The 21093-nt window shown below is 40.9% G+C and overlaps 1 protein-coding gene across 5 annotated transcripts in view; it reads left to right on the top strand.

Annotated features, from left to right (window-relative positions):
* NRCAM (neuronal cell adhesion molecule) overlaps positions 1-21093 on the top strand; it is a 340964-nt gene that overhangs the window by 258045 nt on the left and 61826 nt on the right. For all 5 annotated transcript variants that reach the window (XM_055420793.2, XM_055420789.2, XM_055420791.2 and 2 more), the window contains 5 exons: positions 7176-7346; positions 7962-8018; positions 9929-10040; positions 12912-13096; positions 15670-15801. In XM_055420793.2, coding sequence (XP_055276768.2) covers positions 7176-7346; positions 7962-8018; positions 9929-10040; positions 12912-13096; positions 15670-15801 — 657 coding nt within the window. The remainder of the gene's footprint in view (positions 1-7175; positions 7347-7961; positions 8019-9928; positions 10041-12911; positions 13097-15669; positions 15802-21093) is intronic.

Below are 21093 nucleotides of genomic sequence, written 5' to 3'. Positions count from 1 at the left end.
AAGAAAGCCTTCCTAAGTAATCAATACAAAGAAATAGAGGAAAACAATAGAATGGGAAAGACTAGAGAGCTCTTCAAGAAAATTAGAGATACCAAGGGAATATTTCATGCAAAGATGGGCACAGTAAAGGACAGAAATGGTATGGACCTAACAGAAGCAGAAGATATTAAGAAGAGGGGGCAAGAATACACAGAACTATGCAACAAAGATCTTAATGACCCAGATAACCACGATGATGTAATCACTCACCTAGAGCCAGACATCCTGGAGTGTGAAGTCAAATGAGCCTTAGGAAGCATCACTACGAATAAAGAGTGGACGTGATGGAATTCCAGTTGAGCTATTTCAAGTCCTAAAAGATGATGCTGTGAAAGTGCTGCACTCAATATGCCAGCAAAATTGGAAAACCCAGCAGTGGCCAAAGGACTAGAAAAGATCAGTTTTCATTCCAATCCCAAAGAAAGGCAGTGCCAAAGAATGTTCAAACTGCTGCACAATTGCACTCATCTTCAGTTCAGTTCAGTTCAGTCGCTCAGTCGTGTCCGACTCTCCGTGACCCCAAGAATCACAGCACGCCAGGCCTCCCTATCCATCACCAACTCCCAGAGTTCACTCAAACTCATGTCCACAGAGTCGGTGATACCATCCAGCCATCTCATTCTCGGTCGTCCCCTTCTCCTCCCGCCCCCAACCTTTCCCAGCATCAGAGTCTTTTCCAGTGAGTCAACTCGTCGCATGAGGTGGCCAAAGTATTGCAGTTTCAGCTTCAGCATCAGTCCTTCCAATGAACACCCAGGATCGATCTCCCTTAGAATGGACTGGTTGGATCTCCTTGCAGTCCAAGGGACTCTCAAGAGTCTTCTCCAACACCACAGTTCAAAAGCATCAATTCTTCGGCGATCAGCTTTCTTCACAGTCCAACTCTCACATCCATACATGACCATGGGAAAGACCATAGCCTTGACCAGACGGACTTATACACTAGCAAAGTAATGCTCAAAATTCTCCAAGCTGGACTTCAACAGCACATGAACTGAGAACGCCCAGATGTTCAAGCAGATTTAGAAAAGGCAGAGGAATCAGAGATCAAATTGCCAGCATCTGTTGGATCATAGAAAAAGCTAGAGAATTCCAGAAAAACATATACTTCTGCTTCATTGACTATCCTAAAGCCTCATTGACTACCCTAAAGCCTTTGACTGTGTGGATCACAACAAACTGGAAAATTTTTAAAGAGATGGGAATACCAGACCACCTTACCTGCCTCCTGAGAAATCTGTTTGCAGGTCAAGAAGGAACAGTTAGAGTAATCCAGTTCCCAATTTGGACTGGATCCAAATTAGGAAAGTAGTATGTCAAGGCTAAATATTGTCACCCTGCTTATTTAACTTCTATGCAGAGTACATCATGAGAAATGCTGGGCTGGATGAAGCACAAGCTGGAATCAAGATTGCCAGGAGAAATATCATAACCTCGGATATACAGATGACACCACCTTAATGGCAGAAAGCAAAGAGGAACTAAAGAGCCTCTTGATGAAAGTGAAAGAGGAGAGTGAAAAAGCTGGTTTAGAACTCAACATTCAAATAATTAAGATCGTGGCATTCGGTCCCATCACTTCATCACAAATGTATAGGGAAACAATGGAAACAGTGACAAACTTTATTTTCTTGGGCTCTGAAATCACTGCAGATGGTGACTGCAACCATGAAATTAAAAGATGCTTGCTGCTTGGAGAAAAAGCTATGACCAACCTAGACAGCATATTAAAAAGTAGAGACATTACTTTACTGACAAAAGTCCATATAGTCAAAGCTGTCGTGTCTGGATGTGAGAGTTGGACCATAAGGAAAGCTGAGTGCCAAAAAATTGATGCTTTTGAACTATGGTTTTAGAGAGGACTCTTGAGAGTCCCTTTAACTGCACGGAAATCAAACCAGTCATTCCTAAAGGAAATCAGTCCCAAATATTCATAGGAAGAACTGATGCTAAAGCTGAAACTCTAGTACTTTGGCCACCTGATGCAAAGAACTAACTCATTGGAAAAGACCCTGAAGGCAGGAGGAAAAGGGGATGACAGAGGATGAGATGCTTAGATGGCATCACGGACTCAATGGACATGAGTTTGAGCAAACTCTGGGAGTTGGTGATGGACAAGGAAGCCTGGCCTGCTGCAGTCCATGGGGTCGCAAAGAGTTGGACACAACTGAGTAACTAGACTGAACTACCATGTACCAGGTGCCTCTCTAAATAAACCAAAGGTCCTGCTCTCACTGAATTTATATTCATTGCAGTGGGAATAAAAAGAAAGAGAGAAAGAATCAGACTGTAAGTGTACTTGGAAAATATGCATCAGTTGACAGTAAGTGTTATGGACAAAAATAGGCAGAGCTTTGAGCAGAAACTTACAGGAATGAAAGAGCAGGCAGACCTTCACTCTCTGGGTGGAAAGAGAAAACCAGTGTAAGCCCCAAGGACAGGTGCATCCCTGGTGTGTGTAAAAGCAGCAGGGAGGCCAGTGTGGCCAGGCTGACTAATCCAAGGGTGACAGGCAGAGACGAGGTCAGGAGAGTCCAGGGACTCGATTCCTTTCAGTGAAGTAGGAGCTATTGAAGGAGTGGCTTCACCTGACACAGAACAGGTAGTGAGAACATCACTTCGGTTCATGCCTGGAGAATAGAAAGGACAGAAAGAAGAGAAGAGCAGCCTGTTAGGAGGCCAGTGCTGTGATCTGACAAGAGTTGATGGGAGCTCTGACTTGGGTAGTAGTAGTTGAGTGGGTAAGAAATAGTCAGATTCCAAACATAATTTCAAAGTCTCTTCCAGGATTTATTGGGGTCAGGATGCAGGCATGAGAGAGCAGAATCAAAGGTACCCCCAAAGACTAAGACTGAACAGCTGGTAAAACGCAGTTGCCCTTTCCTGAAACAGCAGAAGCCCATGGAGGAAAGGAAATAAAATTGTTCAGAATGTTTGTGTCTTTTTATTGTTTTTGTTCTTTTATCCCCAGTAACAGCTAATATTTTTTAGTTAATTTTTTTTATCTTATATTGGAATATAGTTGATTTGCAGTATTATGTTAGTTTCAGGTATACAGCCCAGCGACTCAGTTATACAAATTCTTTTCCCATTTAGGTTATTACAGAGTATTGAGCACAGTCCCCTGTGCTATATACAGCAGATGCTTGTTTATTATCTATTTTATATACAATAGTAACAATATCTACTTAGACATTTAGTGCCCAAGTGTCTGTCGCTTGGCTAAAGACTTTACATGAGTTATCTCATCCATTTTTTACAGCAGCCCCAGAGGCAACTCAGATGACTTCACTTTTTAGGTGAGGGAACTGAGGCACAAGGAAATGAAGTCATTCATTAGTCATTGTAACATCTGTCCACCCCTTCTCTGACCTTAGGGGATTGTTTGTTGCTCTGCTCTCCTACCCTTCCAAACCTCCCGTTAGCATGTTACTTTGGAGGTAGCATGTGTTTCTGCTTGGAGACTAGGAACCATTGTTTTGAATGCAAGAAGCCTGGAAGGCATCCTTGTGAACGTGTCCAGCAAGAGTTAGAGCTTCACGAGTCAGAAGAAAGATTCAGGGCTCTTTCCAGCCATTCATGAATGTTAATGCAGAGATGCTTCTTAGAGTCAGAGTCTGGAGAAGAGAATTGAGGGAAGAAGTGCAGATGATGAAGAGCACAGCCTGGGGGCTGAGACCAGGAACCTCCTGGGTCCAAAAATTAGGGAGCAAAGAAAAGTAGATGAGAAAGAGCAGTGGCTTCAGTAAGAAGAAAAGAGAGAGGAGGTATCCCCAGAACAAGGGGAAGAACAAGTGCCAAGAAAACAGAATATCAGTCGTTTCAAACACTGCTGAGAGATGAGACAGCTTCCAATCTGATTGAGAAATAACTATTGAATTTGGCAACATGGGGGTCGCCGTTGTCCTTGACAGGAATCCTTTGGGTGGAATGGTGGGAAGGGTTGAAAATACTTGTGGGGAATACATTCTATTCTCAGTGACTTGATTTCCTCTGAAATCACAGGCTGTTCACATTACAGAAGATAAAATTTAGCTTTCACATTTCATTTCCATTTTTGACTCTTATATGAAATCACTCAGAGAAAGTATCACAGAGAAGTGGAAAATATATATATATATATAAATGGATAAATGGGCAAAAATATTTTTCATACGATTATGTAATAACTTTTACAGATTTTGAAAGCATATGTAACAAATCAAGAAGAACTGAGTGATATCTGTGGTTTAGAATAACAGTATCCAAACCTCACTGCCAAAGTGAAGCCCAGTAATTGGTTTTTGCTTCTTATTCAGAAATGATGACTTTTCTGCTTAATAAAGAGATGATTACATGTGAAGTCTCAGAATCATCTGAATACGAAACTAATTTTTTTTCATATTGCACTGCTGGTTATGTCATTTTCATACATTTTAGGCCGTTGACAATGAATCTGGATTTTTCAAGTGAAATTGCATCTGGGTATGAGAAAAAAATTTAGATATGTGTAGCATTCTCCTGGCAAGATGACCTTACCAAATTATTCCTATCTGCATCCATTTTTTTCCCAATGCAATGGAAAGGAATTCAATGGGCAAAGTGTTCCCACCCTCATAAAATCCCATTCCCTTTTATTTGATCCCCCAACATAATCCACAATAAAATACAGCAGGAGAAATGAAAGAAGATAAATATATTCCTGTCTTTAACTCTTTGTATTCATAAAATAAACATACATTATTTTTCTGAGTTATTTTTTAAAACAGCTGTTTCCCTGGTTAGTGACTTCAAACCATGAATTTACAGCCACAACCAAACCCGCATCTTGACCACGAACTTGACTCACATGGTTAACCAGCATCCTTTCAAAGTCTGTCTCCAGATTTCCCTGCCTTCTCCCACCCGACGGAGCTGCAGGCTTTTACCCATCATTTTGCATTTCATGATGATAGGGTAGGGTCCCTGCTGCTGGAGGAACACAGCTGCCTGACTCAGACTGAGAAATCCTCCTCCCAGGAGATGTTAACACGTGGCCGGAGGCAACTGAGAGGTGCGATTTTTCCTTGTTCTCTCACTTCAGAGCTGAAGCACTCTCCCAGTGAACTGAGGCAGAAGCCTCAGGAGGCATGCTAGCCAGTCAAGTGTAAGTTCACGCGTAGATCAGTGGTCCCACTTCCCTGAGTCCTTCATCTCCTTAGAAAATCTCCGCTCCTTTCTTAAGGCCAGACATTTCCTTGGACCTGAGGAGAAGTCTGTTGTTAAACGTGAAACTGGGAAGTCACAGTGCTGCTTGTTACCCATTTAATTACAGAGATTGTAATTAAAATTACAATTACAGGGCTACAATAGTCGCCCAAGCAGATAACAGTCTCTGCCCTTCTGGAACTTAAATTCTAGTTCAGGGAGATGGGCTATGAGCCACACACACGACAGGTAAAACACACTGTACGTTAGAAGGTAATTGGTAACACAGAAAAGAAAAAATAGAGGAGGTGAGGGAGACTGGATATGGGGGGGCCTCTGAGGGACACATATCCATCGTTAAATCAATATTGCACCCTGTTGTTGATTGCCTGTTTGCTGCCTGATTCTCCAGTTAGATCCCTATCCTGGACTCAGACAAGGCAGGGACCTTGGTCCATCTGACACTTTGTCCAGGGCCTAGGTCATCACCGTTAGGTGCTCTCACAGTACTGAGTGTCTGACTGTGTATGTAGACGCAACCCAAGTTAACATCCTTATAAACTTCCATGATGCATTTTCCCAAATATGTGTGTATCTGTGATTAATACTCATTCAGTTCAGTTCAGTCGCTCAGTCGTGGCCGACTCTTTGCGACCCCATGGACTGCAGTACGCCAGGTCTCCCTGTCCATAACCAACTCACAGAGTTTACCCAAATTCATGTCCATTGAGTCAGTGATGCCATCCAACCATCTCATCCTCTGTCATCACCTTCTCCTCCTACCTTCATTCTTTCCCAGCATCAGGGTCTTTTCCAGTGAGTCAGTTCTTCGAATCAGGTAGCCAAAGTATTGGCGTTTCAACTTCAACATCAGTCCTTCCTATGAACGCTCAGGTGTGATCTCCTTTAGGATAGACTGGTTGGATCTCCTTGCAGTCCAAAGGACTCTCAAGAGTCTTCTCCAACACCATAGTTCAAAAGCATCAATTCTTTGGCACTCAGCTTTCTTTATAGTCCAACTCTCACATCCATACGTGACTACTGGAAAAACCATAGCCTTGACTAGATGGACTTTTGTTGGCAAACTAATGTCTCTGCTTTTTAACATGCTGTCTAGGTTGGTCATAACTTCACTTCCAGGGAGTAAATGTCTTTTAATTTCATTCCTGCAGTCACCATCTGCAGTGATTTTGGAGCCCAAAAAAATAAAGTCTGCCACTGTTTCCACTGTTTCCCCATCTATTTGCCATGAAGTGATGGGACCGGAGGCCATAATCTTAGTTTTCTGAATGTTGAGCTTTAAGCCAACTTTTTCACTCTCCTCTTTCACTTTCATCAAGAGGCTCTTTTGTTCTTCTTCACTTTCTACCATAAGGTTGGTGTCATCTGCATATCTGAGGTTATTGATATTTCTCCCAGCAATCTTGATTCCAGCTTGTGCTTAATCCAGCCCGGCGTTTCTTGTGATGTGCTCTGCGTATAAGTTAAATAAGCAGGGTGACAGCATACAGCCTTGATGTACTCCTTTTCCTATTTGGAACCAGTCTGTTGTTCCATGTCCAGTTCTAACTGTTGCTTCCTGACCTGCATACAGATTTCTCAAGAGGCAGGCCAGGTGGTCTGGTACTTAGGGATTAACTTAAATGTTAGGAAAAGTCACACAAACTCTTTCCATAAAACATTTTTTGGTTTACACTTGTTTTCTAAAACCCTTCACTGGGCAACTTTTAGTCTCACCTCTGCCCCCACTCTAGAGAAGTTAGGGTCTGGCAGGTACAGTTGGAATTTTAATACATATGTCTTTTCTGTTTGCAATTATTTACTTTTACTCAAAAGAGCTTTATAGAGGAAAAAACTACGTGCAAGTGAAGTTCACAGGACTGTTTATTAGTAGATTCAGTTATCTTGCTAATTTGGAAAGTGGCCACTTTGTGATGGGATGATCTAGCTATCTCTCTGCCATTCTCCAGCCTTTCAAAGACTTCCACAGAGTGAGAGAGTTTCCCAAGGTCTAAATGGAGACCTTTACTTTTCCAATGTGCTCCCAGAGGACACCCGGGAAGACTACATCTGTTATGCCAGATTTAATCATACTCAGACCATACAGCAGAAGCAACCAATTTCTGTTAAGGTGATCTCAGGTAAGAGTTCAGTTTCCAGAAACTCTCTTGCAATGGTGTTTACAAATGAGTGCAAGTATGTTAATTATTAAATACCACTAACTTTGAAGTAAACATTCATTGATGAGGGATGTAGCTGTGAATAGTCATGAAAGTGTTGGCATGTGTATTATAGGAAGCTTGCCTACTTTACTGCATTTTACAGTTTTTACTGCATTTTACAGTTTTTACTGCATTTTACAGTTTTTACTGCCATTACCATTATTGTTTCTATGATAACTTCCTGAATCTATTGGTTTGGCCAAAACACTAGTAAGATGTTATAGAAAAACTTGAATGAACTTTTTGGCCAACCAAGTTCTTAGTGTTCTGAGCATTTGCTTATGGTTTATGCTCCACAGTGCCGTTAACTGGGAGCCCTGCAACTTCAGTTATGTGTTCGCATCTTCCTGGTTGGGGGTGGCTCAGTGAGTTAATGAAATAGTCATGTGCAATGTAAAGCACCGGTTTTACTAGGTTGGGATGGCACTTCGTCAGCATAGTGGTTTATGTTTTGTTGCCCAGTACTTTTTTCTTTTTTTTACAATTCCCTCTCCCCTTCTTTTTGCATTCTTCATAATATTCTGTTTATTTCAGTGGATGAATTGAATGACACTATAGCTGCTAATTTGAGTGACACTGAGTTTTATGGTGGTGAGTTTTGGTGATTGATTGTAACTGGTATTTCTTCTTCATTGTAGAATTTAGTTCACTAACTTCACCTCCATGGCTGTTTAACCTTTTTTCTTTACGAAATTCCTAGTTACGTGTTTAATACCACTAGACTCAATGTATGTTTCATATAAATTTAGCTTTGAGCTCTCAAACATGTCATTAAAACATGTTCTATGTTGTATGTATAATAACAAAAGTTACTATAACTGTTTTCATGTAAAGAATCATCCCACAAAATTTGAAAAAAAAATCTTTCATATATGTTTAGAATTACATTTTTCATTTTTTGTCTGGCTCATAAAATTTTCTCATAGATTAATAAGAATTGGCAAGGTACATTAACCTGCTAAAATACTAACATCAGTCTTAATAACCTTTAGCAACTAACATTAACTGGATTTTGAGAGGAAAGCATTGTATTTTCCATCTGTTTTCACATGACCTTATCAATGTCATATAATTAGAAATAGTGTTTCTCTTAGTTTAGTTTAAAATCAAGACACCAGCTTCAGTGGAAATAATCTTTTAAAATAGATTTAACATCATTCTTATAAAAGGAAAATAATTTTTATTTCCTTAAGGGAAACATGGATCTCAAATATAGAATCTATGGATGAAAATTATGGGTTCTGAATATGGGGACCTCTTAAATTATCCATAAGCTCAAGTTTCTGCTGTACTAATTGTTTACCCTTGAGATCTGAAGTAAAAAGCACTCAGATACTATCAATGGCCAGAGTAACATACCATAACTCCTGCCTTACTTTTATTTTATTATTACCTTATTTCATATTATTTTATTTTATATTAAAATACTCCTGAAAAATATGGACCTCGCAATCACTTTTAAAGTGATTTTTCAAAGGGGTATGGTTTCCTCCACCATCTCTAAAATCTAAGGAAAACTCTAATTTGTCTTCAGTAATACCTTTTCTGGTGTTCAGCTTTTTCTTCTAAGAAGTGAGGATAATTTATATATTACCTTTTCAGTTTTTATGAGCATCAAGTAGATAACACATTAAAGTGTTGCACACTCTTAAAGGGCTCTTAGAACCTCAAGATGGTAGGATTTTTACTTTAAGTTCTTCTGAGACACCACCAGAGGATAAGGACACATTTAGGCCAGGTCTCCATATGATTTTTCTTAATGAAACATGAAGGTAGTCTCTCTCTCTCTCTCTATATATATATATACATATGTATATACCTCCCTGAGCTCTTTGCCTTGACCCTTCTTTATTTTTTCATTGAGGAAACCAATTTTAATTTCTTTAACTTCACCCATTATCTGTGGCACACATTTGCCAGACCTCTGCCAGTCACTTTCTAGTTTTGTTTTGTTTTCTGTAAACCTCGCAATTTGGGTATCTTGATATATTAGATGTCCACCATGATTTATCTTCATGATTTATCTTCATTGGATTTGACTATAATGTTGTCCCTAGGGTAAACCAAAAGACCTTGTCCATTGTCATATCTTTCAGAAAAACCTAACATCTTCCAGAAAATAGAGAGCTCATTTTCCCTTTGACCTGAGTACTCATCTTGAGAGGTAGATAATTTGATAACATAATTTTCCTCTCTATGTCTACATTTTGAAACTTTACCAACCCACCAAAAATACATAGAACCCTAACCCAAATTAGGAAAATATACAATGGAAAATAGTCGTCATTAATAGTTCTTATGCAACCAAAATAGTTTCTACTTCTGGCCAACTGAGTGAGTGATGGCTATTTATAAGGCAGGGAGTATGTATGTATTTGTTTAACAAATTTCACAATCAATGGTAAATCAATTTGAAAAGGGATTAGATTTTTAGACAGTGAACTGTTCTTCTAGAAATCCATATTCTTACTTTGAATGCATATTGATCTTCTTGTTTGCAGCTAAATCATATAGACAGAGGCCACCAACATTTTTAACTCCAGACGGCAATACAAGTCGCAAAGAGGAATTAAGAGGAAATGTCCTTTCCCTTGAGTGCATTGCAGAAGGGCTGTGAGTTAACACTGTCTGTCTTGATATCCATTTCTTATATAAACATAGTAGATTGGTAGAGAGACATTAATATTGTATCATAGCAGGAATCATTGATAGAGACTCCATTAAGCAATCAAGAAAAATGTGATGATTACTTCCAAAACAGGCCATGTGTTATTTCGTATTATGAAAATATTTTGTTAATGTAAATGTTCCTTTAGAAATAAGTGTCAGTAATCACCTTGTGATTGTTGTAATTGTAATTAAGCTTATTATTATGCTACTGTTGTCTAACAGATCATCTCAAAACTTAGAGGCTTAAAACCAATAGCTGTTTGTCATTGATCATTTGTCTACAAGTAGGCAGAGCAGTTATGCCGTAACAGGACTGGGTCTGACTGATTTCATTTGAGCCTGCTTACGCATCTTGTGAGCAGCTCAGCTGTGGGTTCACAGCTCTGGGTCTCCTGGCTGTTAATCGGGCAGTGAAGCTCTTGGTCATGAATTTTTCACATCCTTCTAGGCAATCGAGCTCTGGCTTATTCTCCTAACAGCGGAAGCTCATTGAGCCTCTTAGTGCCTAGCCTTGACACTGGCATGCTGTCCCATTCTCTACCTCCTAGCGCTGGTCACCAGACCAGCTTCTTTGCAGCCATCTCATCTATGTGTATGCTTAGTTACTCAGTCGTGTCCAACTCTGTGTGACCCCATGGACTGTAGCCAGCCAGGCTCTGTCCATGGGAATTCTCTAGACCAGAATACTGGAGTGGGTTGCCATGCCCTTCTCTAGGAGATCTTCCCAACCCAGGGCTTGAACCCAGGTCTCCCACATTGTAGGTAGATTCTTTACCATCTGAGCCACCAGGCAAGCCCTGTCTCACCTATGCACACCTCAGAACTGATACCACCCCCAGAACCCATGTGCCCTTGGGAGGAATCCCAGGGAAGCCTCAGCTCAGCTTCAGGAACAGCTGTTATGTTAGGGAAACACTGGACGCAAGCTTCTAAATACTTGCCTCTCATGCCTGGCATAGACCCAGTACCATTGATAAGGCACATTTGCTGGAGCATTGACTGGACTCTCAGAAACATGCTGTGTTGTGTTGTGATCTGTGCTGTCCTTGACCTGGTGACTCAGAGTATCACATTCCTGCCTAGAAGCCCAGAATCGGCCTCTAGGAAAAATTTTATTAATACCTCTGGTGACACATGGAGGCCCCTGCTGGCCATGTCAAGAAATAACACTACTCATGACCCAGTTCATCAAGTGTATCTGTTCAGTTATTTTTATTCAAGTAAACAAACAAAAACAATTTTACAACCCATTAATCCCACTAGTATTTCTAATGATAAATATTGAGTTCTTCCTGAGGGCCTGGACCATTCTCTTTTTATCTTCCCAACACACAACTTAATCCTTGACCTATATTTTGTGTTTGTGTGTGAGTGCTCAGTCGTGTCCAACTCTGTGACCCCACGAACTCCAGCCCACCAGGCTCCTCTGTCCGTGTGATATTCTAGGCAACAATACTGGAGTGAGTTGCCATTTCCTTCTCCAGGGGATCTTTCCAACCCAGAGACTGAACCCCTGTCTCTTGAGTTTCCTGCTTTGGCAGGCAGATTCTTTACTGCTAGCGCCACCTGGGAATCCCTGGTCTATATAGTTTGTGCCGAGCCGTGCTCAGTCACTGAGTCGTGTCTAACTCTGGGAACTCATGAACTATAGCCCACCAGGCTCCTCTATCCATGGTGATTCTCCAGGCAAGAATACTGGAATGGGTTGCCATGCCCCCCTCCAGGGGATCTATAGTTTGCTTCTGCTGCTGCTAAGTCGCTTCAGTCGTGAAATATACTGAATGGATTTTTATTTTACCCTTGTGAAAACCTTCTCAGGTCACCAGATCAAAACAAGCATTATTGTCTCCATTAAGGCAGTGGAGGAAACTGAGGCCCCAAAAGTCCAGAGATCCAAAATCAGAGATCAGTTTAGGAGTAGGGCTGGGATTTTGAAGCATATCTTTTTAACTCTAAGCCTAAGTCTGACTTTTCATCTGTCTCTATAGTTCATGATTTACTAAGAAGCATAGGTGAGAAATGGTATAAGTAACAAGTGAGTTGGCCTACCTCTATCAATTGATATAATGTTTTAAAATATCATTAATAATGAAATTAAAATAACAGCATGATTCCTCTAATCACTTCATTCACATCATCAGATAGCCTGTTATAAGATAGGGAGATTCTTCCATTTGGTATGGAAATATGTATGGAAGTTTATGGGCACAAAAACTAACCTTAGGTTAGTTTTTCTCTAACCTTTCTCTAACCTTTTTAAGTCTGGCTGATTAAAAAATTGTAACTTGAAGGACTGCCCTGGCAGTCAAGTGGCTAAGAGTGCAGGGGGTATGGGTTCAGTCCCTGGTCAGGGAGCTAAGATCCCATGTGACTCATGGCCAAAAAACCAAAACATAAAAACAGAAAAAATATTAGAACAAACATTCAATGAAGACTTTTAAAATGTCCCACATTTTTTTAAAAAAAGTTTTTTAAAAAATTGTAAATGTATTGTTAACTTTATGGTCATTCTTTTGATTGATATAGTCCAGTCATGCAAAATTTTCCAAGAGTGTCTCCTTCAGCAGAACTTTGAAATAATAATTAGGTCTCTTCAGTCAAGTAAGTCTCGCTGCCATTCTCAACAGATCCCTGAAGTCAGAGTTCATGGTGTGCCATCAGTTAGCTTGTGTGAAAATAGTAACTTACAGACCGAAATGAAAGGTTTTGAGCATTACTTAATAAAAGTGTGGTGCTACTTAAAATATTTATCTGTTCCTCATAATCTTTATTACAAATTTTTTTCATGATGTTATTTCCTGTTTACTTTATCAGGCCTACCCCAATTATTTACTGGATAAAAGAAGATGGAACACTCCCCATCAATCGGACATTTTATAGGAACTTTAAGAAAACTCTACAAATCGTTCAAGTTACAGAAGCAGACTCTGGAAATTACCAGTGTATAGCCAAAAATTCATTAGGAGCCATCCATCATACCATTTCCGTCACAGTTAAAGGTATATCATTGTCTAAAATACATGTTTCTTGCATCCATGAGAATCTTTCATTAAATACCTTTAATTATATTCTTCAGTAATAATAATGTAAATTTATGTCAGTACTCATGGTACCTTGAATCGCTGCTCATTGCCATTTGTAGTGCTTTTAAATCAGGCTAAAAATTTGCTCCCTCAGATCTTCCTTGCAGAGGATTCCAGTTAATAAATGTTGAAAGAATGAAGGAAATAGAAAATCACCATTAGAATTCCACAGTTGTAACTGCTGTAGGCAAGAGACAGTGATGAATGCTAAAATTACTGGATGCCCCCTTGCCTCTTCAGAGCAGTCCCTCAAGTGATCTGAGAGTCCTGTCTCCTGGGCTTACATTGTAATAAGATATAACTCTCAAAAATAAATAAAATGATAAAATTACTTGGTCAAACTTTCAAGAGAAACAGGTTGTTTGCATAGCCTCAGTGTTTTTTCTCCCCTTACCTGCCCGCATCCAGATTAATTACTGAGGTAGGTTTAATATATGTCCACAGATTCTTCACTCCTCAACCCTTTAAGGAGATAGAGCTTAATCGCCCTCCCCTTGAGTAGGGGCTGAAGTTACCTGCTTCTAATGAATAGAATGTGGAAAGCAGGAAAATAGTAACTGTACAGTGGAGAGAGCTGGCAAGCATCACTCTAAGTGATCAAGGTTCATATAACCAGTAATAAGCCATGTCAATATCATGTGCTCCCAGATGTAAAGCAATTAGAAGGTTCTATCACTCAAAACCTCAGTTGAATCATGAAAAATCATCAGGAAAAACTGTAGTGAAAATAGTTGTACCATAGTGGTTACCAGTGGGGAGAGGGAAGGTGGGAGGGGCAATAAAGAAGTAGGAGGTTAAGAGGTACAAGCTATGATTTTTAAAATAAGCTACAAGGATCTATTGTACAACACAGGTAATGTAACCAGTATTTGATAATAGCTGTAAATGGAATATAATCTTTTTTAAAAAAGAAGTAATTATGATGATACTAATGATGGTGGTTGGATGGTGATTATAATCTAGCAATTCAGGAATTCTTCGCTCAGAAATCACTAAATTTGACCTTAGGTGGAAAAGCTTTTGTTTCACTTAAAACCTTCCTATTGATCTGTATGAGAATTCAATAGTCGCTGGTATAAACATTCTCTAGGAATGAGGGCGTGTTGGAATATTTCACAAAATATTTTGGTTACAGATAAGAAATGGAGACTATGCCTTAGGAAAAATATGAAGATTAATCAATTTAGTAAGCTTGATTTATCCCTGAAAGAATTTAATTGACTAATTCTCCTTTCCAAGTCTGGAAAGAAGTTCAAAGAAAAATTGCTTTATGAAAAAAAGAAAAGAGATGATAGAGAACTTATTTATAGAGTTGGGGAAGTGATTAACATTGATATGTTTACACAGCTAACACACATGTAATTACTTTTCTCCATTTCTGTCCTGATAATGATAAAATGAGGATATTGTTCCTTGTTATAAAAAATAAAAAGTTCTTGATTAAAAAAAAAAGATGTCTTTAAAAGTCTCAGGTTCATGAAAAACAAAGAAAGACCAAGAAACTTTCAGATCAGAGGAAACTAAGTAAGAAGATGTAATAATTAAATGCAATGTGATATCCAGGACAGGGTCATGGAACAGAAATAAGACAGTGGAAAAACTGGGGAAAGCCTAGTACAGTGTGTAGTTGAGTTGATGGTATTGTAGCAATGTTAATTTCTTGTTTTGGTATCTGTACCATGGTTTTGTAAGATGTTAACATTAGAGAGGAGATCAGTCCTGGGTGTTCATTGGAAGGACTTATGCTAAAGCTGAAACTCCAGTACTTTGGCCACCTCATGCGACGAGTTGACTCACTGGAAAAGACTCTGATGCTGGGAAAGGTTGGGGGTGGGAGGAGAAGGGGACGACAGAGAATGAGATGGCTGGATGGCATCACCGACTCTGTGGACATGAGTTTGAGTGACCTTCGGGAGTTGGTGATGGACAGGGAGGCCTGGTGTGCTGTGATTCATGGAGTCACGGAGAGTCAGACACGACTGAGCAACTGAACTGAACTGAACATTAGAGAAAGCTGGTGAAGGACTTACAGGAACACTCTATACTCACTTGGCAGTGCTTCAAAAACTGCAAAGCTTTAAAAATTGCTTACTAATTTTATAACTGTATGTATTCTACAGGGCTTAGAATTTAAATTCCTGTTTCGTATCCCTATCTGTACCTCTAAATTGCTGTACAACTTTAGAGAAATCTGTTACCTCTTTGATATCTGATCCATACAGTGTAGAACAGGATGATGATATTTGAATCAAAAGGCTTTGAAATGATACATAGATGTCAGTGAGTCTCTTTAAACATTCTCTTTAAACATTTGAAAATCTGAAGTGTTCCTTGAAGTCACTTAGAAGTATATTCACTCTAAAAAAATGAAATTAACAAATGGTTTGCAACATACTTATTTTTATCATTAAGATGGTTCAGTGTACTAAATTTCCTAGAATAAACTTACTTGATTAAATTTTGTGGTGTTTTTTCCTTTCCTCATAAAGCGGCTCCATACTGGATCATAGCACCTCAAAATCTTGTGCTGTCCCCTGAAGAGGATGGAACCCTCATCTGCAGAGCGAATGGCAACCCGAAACCCAGAATTAGCTGGTTATCAAATGGAGTCCCGATAGAAAGTAAGTTTCTTTGATTGGCTCCAGTTGCAGTGTGTTTTTGGAGCATAGTGATTTCTCCACTGGAGGCAAATGATGATAAAATAACTTGACTTAAGGAAGGAAGTCATATATAAGTTACACAGAAGCACCAGATTACCTTTAGATTTTAATTTTGTTATCTTTGGGTATAATTTATTATGACTGAATTGTTTATGCTGTTAACAGAACAGTATGCACTGATTGGAACTTTGCAGTTGTTCTTGTTTTTTTGAATCATAGGAACAATGACAGGGTGAGAAATAAACACCATTGAAAAGTTCATGTTATCTTCTTTGTTCAAAATGTCAAACGATGTGTGGAAACATCACAGGGGTTGGAGGAGCTGGTAGGGAGGCTAGGAATAGAGACAGTGGATATGACAATAAGAAATATGGCTGTCTTAATTTAAAGATGTTTTAAATTATTAGGCCCATTCCTAATAGAGCTCACATGTTCCCAAGTTCTCCAGTCTTGAAAGGTCACTGTTCCATTTAATGCCCAAAGAAGAACACATATTCTGACCTCAGTCATATGCTGGGTGTTCTTTGACCCGTCTTCCCTCCCCAAGTATTACTGAGATCATCCTTGAGCAATGTTTACTTGATCTTAGCTGCCAAGTTGGAGAAGGCAATGGCAAGCCACTCCAGTACTCTTGCCTAGAAAATCGCATGGACAGAGGAGCCTGGTGGGCTGCAGTCCATGGGGTCGCTACTAGTCAGACACGACTGAGTGACTTCACTTTCACTTTTCACTTTCACACATTGGAGAAGGAAATGGCAACCCACTCCAGTGTTCTTGCCTGGAGAATCCCAGGGACGGTGGAGCCTGGTCGGCTGCTGTCTATGGGGTCTCACAGAGTCGGACACGACTGAAGTGACTTAGCAGCAGCAGCAGCTGCCAAGTATCACCTCTTCTGCCACCTTCCCTGGACCACTCCAGCTCTCAGCCAGCTTCTCCAGGCTGACACCCTGCTGCCTAGAACAGTCCCCCAGAGTGTAGCCACAGGCTGTCTGTCAATCTTCTAAATCATAGCAAAGAACAGTTTTACAAAACTTGATTAGAAGCCTGAGTCTCATAGAAGGGCATTACAGCAAAGAAAAAAAGAAAATTAAAATGGATATTGCATCTCCCTCCTCTTGGATTCCTAAGCCATGGCCATCCACAGAGAGCCCTCCGCCTCTCCGTTTTCTTGATTCCACCTACCACCAGCTGCTATTGACAGGAGAATCTTTGGACATTTTCCCCTTCTTAGAGAGAGAGAGAGAGAGAAAATTGGTTTCTGTTTAAAACCCCGCATTGGGTTCACCCTCCCCATCAGTAGCGTAATAATCTGTATAGACATTCAGTAAAGACAACCTGCAGAATTAAGATACTATATAAAGCAGCTTGACTCTTCATTCCTTCCAAAGTGAAAGTCACTCAGTCATGTCCAACTCTTTGCGACCCCATGGACTGTACAATCCACACATATATTATGCAGTCCTTGGAATTCTCTAGGCCAGAATACTGGAGTGGGTAGCCTTTTCCTTCTCCAGGGGATCTTCCCAACCCAGGGATCAAACCCAGTTCTCCTGCTTTGCAGGCGAATTCTTTACCAGCTGAGCCAGAAGGGAAGCCCAAGAATACTGAAGTGGGTAGGCCATCCCTTCTCCAGCAGATCTTCCTGACCCAGGAATCCAACGGGGGTCTCATGCATTGCAGGCAGATTCTTTACCAACTGAGCTGTCAGGGAAGCCCTTCATTGCCTCCAAGCCAGAATCAAAAATTGGTTCTACTCTCCCATACCCAAAAGATCCATTAAACTGGCTTTCCTGAAATAGTCTTCACCCTAAGATGGATCTGAAAAATGCTGGCAGATTTTAAACAGCCCAAGTTCCTGATAATTGTCACCATCAAGGGCTTACTGCTCCAGGTCTAGGTAGAGTGAGAGACTCGCTTCTGTGAGTGTTTATTAGTAGTTTGTCACACAACACAGTCCTTATCAGATGCTCAGAATCAGACAGCTTGTGTTTATTGTAAAAGGAAATATGTTCCTGGGAGAACACAGATACTAAAGAGTTTAGCAAAATGGGTTTGGATATTTCTACTCCTAATTTTAACTAGGATCAGAATCAGGAAAAACTGCAGAATACTTTGTGGTTGTGCATTGGGAAGCTGTTGCCACTCTCAGGGACATATGAGTGAAAACTGAGAAGTGGAAGGAAGCCCTGAACTAAAAAGTAAGTTTTCTGGTAGGAATGCATTCAGAATGGCAGTAAGGGATGGAGCATGCTCAGCTCTTTTGGTACCAAGTTTTGTTGCTCAGAGACTCTGTGCCGATTTATGGAAGGTTAAAGGTACCCCTGAGATCTGGCCTCAGTGAAACTGACAAGTGGGAGGGGACATCCATCATTTCTCAGTGGGGAAACTGGGAAACCAGGGAATGTTGAAAAGATAAATCCTCAAGCTCAGCAGCCAGAATGCAATCAGAAGCAGGGGGAAATTGAGATGTAGGTGGGTCAGTGACACAGGGATGAGGGGAGATAAAATAAGGAAGCTGATCTTTCCTTCTGGTTCTCTCAGCTTGTAATCTTTCCAAACGAGGCACAGGTGGTGCCTCTCAGGGAACCTGTTAACTCCAGCTGTATTGAGAGTTTTGCACTATTTGGGTATAACATAAGTAAGACTGAAGGGTGTCATGTCCAGCACAGGGAATATAGCCAGTATTTTGTAACTTTATTTGGAGTATAATCTATTATAAAATACTGAATCACTGTGTTGTGCATCTGAAATTAATATAATATTGTAAGTCAACTAGACTTAAATTTTTAAAATGAGCTTTGAAGTTGCACTCATAGACATTGCCCTTTAAATGAAATATTTGGGGGAAGGGTCAACTATGAAAGACTGGCATTTAGGGGATGGAGTGTAGGTCCCTGGAGACAAGTGGAACCTGTCTGCTGTAACCCCAGATCATCTGATTGGATCCAGAGCAGAAAGACTTAGAACAAAATCTCTCAAATCAGGTTCAAAACCAGTTGATTTCTTCCATCCCCGAAGTATGTCTTAAGAGGCTCAGCAGAGCTGGGATCAGAGTTAACGATGCCTGCAGATCAAGGGCCCCTCTGCCTCTGGTGTGCCTCAGAGTGGGCACTCTGGTGGACAAGTAGGAAAAGAAAATGCCATGCAGCCTGGCAGCAAAGCCAGGGACCCAGTGCTGGGGGCAGATGCTGTCTGTTTATACTGAGGTGATGAGAAGTGTATAAAGAAATCTGAGCACCAAAGAATTGATGCTTTTGAACTGTGGTGTTGGAGAAGACTCTTGAGGGTCCCTTGGACTGCAAGGAGGTCCAACTGGTCCATCCTAAAGGAAATCAGTCCTGAATATTCCTTGGAAGAACTAATGCTGAAGCTGAAACTCCAATACTTAGTCACCTGATGCGAAGAGCTGACTCACTGGAAAAGACCCTGATGCTGGGAAAGATCGAGGGTGGGAGGAGAAGGGGATGACAGAGGATGAGATGGTTGGATGGCATCACCGACTTGATGGACATGAGTCTGAGTAAGTTCCAGGAGTTGGTGATGGACAGGGAGGTCTGGCATGCTGCAGTCCATGGGGTCGCAAAGAGTTGGACATGACTGAGGGACTGAATTGAACCGAACTGATGAGAAGTGTCCCTGGGAGGTGTCTTCCTTCACATCTGGAGGCCAAGCTAAAAATGCATGGATTACTGTTTGTAATTTCAGAAGTGAAAGCTGATGGGTATGAGGCACCTGGTGGGGACTCACAGCTCTCTGCAGGAGGGCACGGCAGGGGCAGTACAGTTCCCCACCCCCACTCTCAGCCTCTGGTCCATCTACAGCTTCTGGTGAATGACTTCTTGGCTAGACTGTCTGTTTTTTTAATTTTTAATTAATTAAAAAAATTTTTCAATGTTCAATTTTTTTAAAAAATTTTAATTGTATTCGTGTATAGTTGATTTGCCAACAAAGGTCAGTCTAGTCAAGGCTATGGTTTTTCCCGTGGTCATGTATGGGTGTGAGAGTTGGACTGTGAAGAAAGCTGATCGCCGAAGAATTGATGCTTTTGAACTGTGGTGCTGGAGAAGACTCTTGAGAGTCCCTTGGACTGCAAGGAGATCCAACCAGTTCATTCTAAAGGAGATCAATCCTAGGTGCTCATTGGAAGGATTGATGCTAAAGCTGAAACTCCAACACTTTGGCCACCTCATGCGTCGAGTTGACTCACTGGAAAAGAGTCTGATGCTAGGAAGAATTGGAGGTGGAAGGAGACGGGGACAACAGAGAATGAGATGGCTGGATGGCATCACCGACTCGATGGACATGAGTTTGAGTGAACTCCGGGAGTTGGTAATGGACAGGGAGGCCTGGCATGCTGTGATTCATGGGGTCGCGAAGAGTCGGACACGACTGAGCGACTGAACTGAACTGAACTGATAGTTGATTTGTAATGTGTGAATTTCTGCTGTACAACAGAGTGATTCTGTTATACATGTATATACATTCTTTTTCATTTTCTTTTCTGTTACAATTTATCCCGGAATATTGAATATAGTTTCCTGTGCTCGACAGTTGGACCTAATTGTTTATCTAATCTAAATGTAATAGTTTACATCTGCTAATCCCCAATTCCCAATCCATTCCCCCTGCACTCCCCACCTATAAGTCTGTTCCCTATATCTGTGAGTCTTCATGTAAATAAGTTCATTTGAGACACTGAGTCTTAAACAGCTCGTTCAAAGTGAACCCTTTATGCCCCCACCTTGCACTGACCTCCCTGATCCAAAATAGGGAGTAAATGAAGAAGGAAACTGTCCAAAAATCTCTAGAAGTTTGAGGAGCCTCCTGCCTCTCCCCCATCCGCCCTGCTTGATAGTTTACCTGTTAATTCAGAGGCCTCTAAAGAGAACTGAGGTTTGGGGACCATTCTGGAAACAAGAGACTGCGGTTTGTTATCTGTAGTTTGCTGAGTTTGCAACCCACAGATACATTCAGCAGTGACAGGGCAAGAATGAAGGATGGCAGAGAGACAGGAGAAGACAGGAGAAGGCAGGAGAGAGCAAGATCTGCTACAATATACGACACAGAATCGGCATGGTAAGGATTAAAGGGGGAGCCAGGGTAGACCTCAAAGGTTAGCTGGGAGCACAGCCTGGTTTGCTGACACCTTCTCCCTAGGAGGTTGCAGAAACCTTGGCTGGACCAGTTGCTGAGGGGCAGGGGCAGAAACAACTGTGCTTCTGCAGTATCATAGTGCAGCATCCCGCCAGGTGC

The sequence above is a fragment of the Moschus berezovskii genome, chromosome 3 (genome assembly GCF_049115385.1).
Source record: "Moschus berezovskii isolate FMDL1 chromosome 3, NW_MosBer_1.0, whole genome shotgun sequence".
NCBI lineage: Eukaryota > Metazoa > Chordata > Mammalia > Artiodactyla > Moschidae > Moschus > Moschus berezovskii.
Note: the sequence above shows the minus strand (reverse complement) of the source record. Positions and strands in the feature narration are given on the sequence as shown.